We start from the raw sequence: 5,384 nt of genomic DNA, 5'->3' as shown, positions 1-5,384 counted from the left end.
TTCCTGATAGCCTATCACTCTGCGTAGAACTTTGTTCGATTCTGTCCGATTTCAAACAATATTTCCAAAACATGTACTTCAGCGAGCTTCGAGCATTTGCATTTTCCATTTGGAAGATAACTTTTTAGCCAACATCTGAGTGTTTTTGTAGCCAATTAATCGATTTTAATAGTAAAGACAGTGGGAAAACTTCCACACAGTGGGAAAACTTCCACACTTTCCTCGATAGAGCAAGGATGAGAGAGACTTAGAAGTTTTGGGCCAGGTTCAAACGTCATTCGATTGTAGTGCTAGCCCCGGCATTATAATCAAATCGAAAACGCGTTTAGGTGAGTTCGCCAAAGAGGGAGAAACCAAGGAGAACAACTAAAGTTCCCAAATTATTCAATACTTAAGCAGAAATATCATAGAACAAGTGTTTTTAAATTCCATTAATATATCAATGTGCGTGTAAATTAATTTAACGTTTTATTTAAAAAGCATTGCAAACACACGAGTATATATAGCACGTCTATATATATGGCTGGCATAGAGTCTCAATGTACCATAATTAACAAATTGCATAGCAATAAGTTAAGCTTAGACGATACTTAACACTAAAGCTGTAAAACTAATACTGTAAAACTGTAAAACTGTGAAACTAAAACTTTTGCTCCTAACCTAGGGATAACTATGTTAGATTGTTCTTGAGTTGGACACTTTAGTACCTTCACAGGAATCTAGCTGCTAACAACTACTGTTTAACTATGGGAAAGACAATCTACTGTAAGCGTGTAAAACTATAGTCGTCGTATATAGCCTAGACCGATTTCCAAATTAGCGCCAGCCGAGCTAAGCTTTTGTGCCTCTCGTAGCTATCTTTCTCTCATAGAAGAAACCTTAACAGAATTCATGCCACACGAGGCTATTCGTATTTATAGGGAAATTACATAGTTATATGCGTCTGTCGAAGGGGAACTTGTAGCCAAGCTAATTGCGTGGGTCACAGCAGAGTAATTAAAGTGGTGATTAACGATCTAACAAGAAGTGGTAAAGCTTAAAAGTAGTTTGAACTAGTAAATTCGATACATACTAAAATTAAATACCTATAAACTAAATATATAAAATTGTGTAACTCCGAACTTGAAGCATTTAAAACGTTTAATTTAACTCTCCAATTTGAAATCAAAACGTAATCTAAGCCAAGAAAGTAGATCAAATGATATACTCGATCCCGAAGACGATCGATGAGTACGATTCACAACCAAGATGAGTAGCACTTAACGTTCAACCCGAGGGAAATAAATATATAAATTTGCTCGTATTTTTAACAATAAATGTAATGCATAATTAACATATATCTATAGATGTATATGTGTGTCTGAATTACTTTAATGAATTTTATGGCAAATAAATGGAGGAAGCAAAAACTTTTCAAGTCTGTTCAAATATTGAAAATATTACAATTTGAAGAAAATTAATTTTTATTATCGAACTATATACATATTGAAAATGCATATTGGTAGGACTTTAACTGCATGCAGTTTTCTTTAGAGTCGACATTTTTACAAAACATATTTATGTAATTTTGATGATTTTCAAGGTCATTTTTTAAACCAAAGTCTCATACGTATGTATTTTAATTGCATATTAACTTAGTACAAAACAAATAGATACATTAATATATTTATATTTATGGAATATCGATGTGAATTACTTAACAGATATAATACCATACGATTTCACGCGAGAGAAAGCTAAACTTCCAAACAAAGCTCTCGACAGAAACCCAAACTAAACTAAAGAAAACTATTTTTACGTCTGAATAACTCACCCACACCCTCTGAACAGTCGAAGCTATATGCCTGTGCATATGCATTCGCTATATACATTTACGACTACACACACAGACCCCAACTGAATGTAATCTATAATTTATTGAGCCAAGCCAAACAAAGAGACAAACTCAAATAAATCAAACAAATGGCTTTGGGCACATCACACACACAATACGAGTACCCGAAAGTAAATAAAAAATACTACTAAATATACATCTGAGTCTCCGAAATGAACAATCTTTATCTGTGGAATGCAGGATACCATAGTTGCTATGCTGATCCTTTGTATGATCTATGCCTTCATGTGGAAGTGATCCTTTTCAATTTGAGGACTTTAGAAAACTGAAAAGGCGCTGTGGTAAATGTTATACTCTTTTTTTAAAGCAATGATCGGTAGTCAGACAAAGGTATCCAGAATTCGATATTTAGCCAAACCAGTTGATCATAAATTGGCAACACCCGGCTAAGTATGCTACAAAAAAGAGGACGCGAGGATGTCGGGACATCCATATACCCATATGGTAGGGGCCATATAGGGGCTCTATAAAGGCAGCGGACGATCCACTGAGATAGAGGTCGATGTTGAGGTGGGTTTGCGTGGCGGCGTTATCATTGATTGCGTACAAATTAACATTTATGCGTCCGTTAGCGTTAGATAATCTTATCGGGAATTTGCAACAATTAGATAGACGTGTCCAGCAGTCGCCGCCAAATCCTCCTCTTCACCCAGTCAGTCATTCAGTCAGTCAGTGAACACCATGGCCAGTCATCGATTAGCTCCATCTGTCATGTTCGCCGCGAATTTCACCAGACCAGACTCCGGCTGGCCATTGGGACAGGCGCACGGGTACTTGGAGCACAGCGATGAGTGCATCTTCCAGAGGAGACAGCCCACGGTGGCGATCTTCGTGCTCTACGGACTGGCCATTCCCACCTTGTCTGCCTTCGGGCTCTGCACGAACTTCATCAACGCCATGGTCTTCATGCGACCCAAGATGACGCCGTCGGCCTTCAGCTACCTGGCGGCCCTTTCCTGGATGGACTGCATCTCGTGCCTGCTCATCACGATGACTGCCTTGTCCCGGAGCTACTTCTACAACAGTCCACCCTGGATTGCCTACGACTACCAGTGGCAAACGCCATTCTTCGGCATCAGCACGGGAGCAGCCAACCTGATCCTGGCCTGCCTCAGCCTGGATCGATTCACCTACCTCTCGAGTTTCAAAAGAAACAACGGAGCTCCTCGCTTTTGTCGCCGCAAGGTGGCTCGCTGTATGATCGTTGTGGCCATAGGCACATCCATAGTGGTCAACATGCCCTACTTCTTTGTCTTCTATGTCTCCGACTCGGGAACATGCCATGTCACCGACTTCTACTACTCAAAGTGAGTATAGGCTGGAATGGGTGTAATGAGTAAATGTTCTATACTTATTCCTCTTACCCACAGGTTCTACAAGGTCCAAAACTGGTTTACCTTTGCCCTGCTGGCCCTCTTGCCGGCCATTTTCCTGCTCATTGGCAACACGGCCATTATAATAGCCTTTCGAAAGTGGACGAAGCAGAGCCGAAAGTGTCACGCCAGCCAACCCACTGCCAATAACCGCACCACCGCCAAGCGATATCAGGTATTTTGTTGGATATAAAAGTGGTGCCATTTAGGTGTAAGTTGTGTTTATATACATGATGGCCCTAATCACATACTGCCGAATATTACAAAACAAAAAACACTAAAACATAAACTTATAGCACAATTTAGCAAACAATATATCTTCCTTATTCCAGCACCAAATGAAGCTGACCATCAGCATAGTGATTGTGATCACACTGTACTTGATTGGCGAACTTCCCGCCCACATGACTTCCAGGAAGAGCTCCTTGAATCTATTATTCGGCGGCGACACCAACAAGGTGGACGAGTCCTTAATGGAGAAACTGGAGGTGATCTGCATTACGCTAAATGCATTGCAACTATCCCTGAACATAGTGGTGTATGCGGTGATCAATCCTTCGTTCATGCCGGAGTTTTTCCTGTGCCTCAAGGGAACCTCCGACCTGTGCTTCGGGCTGTGTTGTTTCCGGGCGCTGCGGAGGATTTGGAGGAGCTGCCTGGCAAGGCGACAACCGCAGGCTGCGGCGGTGGAGCGAGTGGTCAGCAGTGTGAGTCCCCAGCACCTGCCGGCGGATGAAGCCCTGCCCTGCGGATGCGAAAGTTGGGCCAGCGATTCTGGCTGCCAGAACAATGCCCATTGCAAAACGGCGGTGGGAACGTTTACCATGAAGGATTGCGAGCACGATGTGGAGGTTCATTGCTGTCACGAGCCGGAGGTATTCACCACCAGATCGAGCGCCTGCCTCCACTCCAAAGACCCCGCTCCCGACGAGGATTCCATATTCAGCTCTAGTTTTATTATAATTACTTAGGCACACCTATTTACTACACATAACTAGAATAAGAAATAATACACTTAATAGTTTTTAGGAGAATAGTTTATAGGAGCATTGTGCTGTAGCGGTTCAAAAGTCGATTCCATATCTTGTTGGTGAATCCTCGAGCTGCTTTTTCATCATTATCGAAAATTTTGTAGTAGAGATGTCCAGGTTGAATCTTGTGTATCACCATGTGCACCATTCCTTTGCCCTGCTTCTCATCCTTATGCAATTTTCGTCGCATTATAATGGGTTTCCTAGTAACTTTCTCTTTGATATCAGTTGAATTGTTCGTTGCGTTGTGTTGGGATTGAACTTGGATTATAAATAAAAACACCAAAAGAAAGCTAAGGAAATACTTCAGAGTCATCGTGAGACACAAGTGGCTTCAAAGGAGTCTCAGTTTAAACTGAGCTTCGCAGAGAAATTTAATTGAAGCCAATGTAGATTTTACAGTTGAGCAAATAGTTTGAAGTTTGATGAATGATACCCATCAGCAGGAGATACATACTATTAAAAACCGGTTTCGTTTCATAAAAGACAATACTGAAAAACAACGGGGATGAAACACTTTTATTGACTTCGAATCACTTGGTAAACAAGTAAATAGCCACAATGAGACCATACAGACCCAAGACCTCGGCAAATATCAATATTAGAATGACGGCCACAAAGAGCTTTGGCTGGTTGGCAGATGCCCGAACTCCAGCCTCCCCAATAACACCGATAGCGATTCCAGCCGCCATCCCAGAGACACCCACGGCAAGTCCAGCACTCAGGTTGAGGAAGCCCTTGTAGGAGGAGTAATGTTTGTTAAGCGAACCAGCCAGCAGCACCGCAATCACCAGTCCATAAATGGCTATAATGCCGGCCATGACAACTGGGACAATCGCCTTCATGATCAGCTGCGGATGCTTGATCGACATGGAAGATATTCCAACCGAGGCCTTCGCGGTTCCATAAGCAGCTCCCAATGTGGAGAAGACGATTGCCGCCACGGCGCCCATCACGCAGAAGAAGGCGGCATAGTGCGGCTGATCCAGCGAGGGCTCAGCTGTTATCATCTTTCAGTCCAATAATTTTCCTTTCGCAGCAGAAAAAATCAGTGAGTGATGTGGTTTAAAGCACCTCTGAAGTTCT

General features: G+C 42.1%; 3 protein-coding genes across 3 annotated transcripts; 1 reads left to right on the top strand and 2 right to left on the bottom strand.

Moving 5' to 3' along the window:
- The first annotated feature begins 2,569 nt into the window (after positions 1-2,569).
- Positions 2,570-4,238, top strand: LOC108051260. The gene is made up of 3 exons (XM_017133307.2): positions 2,570-3,201; positions 3,265-3,442; positions 3,600-4,238. Exons 1-3 carry the CDS (start codon positions 2,576-2,578, stop codon positions 4,236-4,238), a joined length of 1,443 nt encoding a protein of 480 aa, XP_016988796.1. The 5' UTR covers positions 2,570-2,575.
- LOC108051262 lies at positions 4,202-4,663 on the bottom strand. The gene has a single exon (XM_017133310.1). It carries the CDS (start codon positions 4,612-4,614, stop codon positions 4,306-4,308), a length of 309 nt encoding a protein of 102 aa, XP_016988799.1. The 5' UTR covers positions 4,615-4,663; the 3' UTR covers positions 4,202-4,305.
- Positions 4,664-4,791: 128 nt separating this feature from the next.
- On the bottom strand, positions 4,792-5,365 carry LOC108051261 (V-type proton ATPase 16 kDa proteolipid subunit). The gene has a single exon (XM_017133308.2). The coding sequence runs from the start codon at positions 5,306-5,308 to the stop codon at positions 4,832-4,834; it is 477 nt and encodes a 158-aa protein (XP_016988797.1). The 5' UTR covers positions 5,309-5,365; the 3' UTR covers positions 4,792-4,831.
- Positions 5,366-5,384: the final 19 nt, after the last annotated feature.

The sequence above is a fragment of the Drosophila rhopaloa genome, unplaced genomic scaffold (genome assembly GCF_018152115.1).
Source record: "Drosophila rhopaloa isolate 14029-0021.01 unplaced genomic scaffold, ASM1815211v1 contig_115, whole genome shotgun sequence".
Lineage (NCBI taxonomy): Eukaryota > Metazoa > Arthropoda > Insecta > Diptera > Drosophilidae > Drosophila > Drosophila rhopaloa.
The sequence above is the reverse complement of the archived record's forward strand: the minus strand, read 5'-3'. Positions and strand labels throughout refer to the sequence as shown.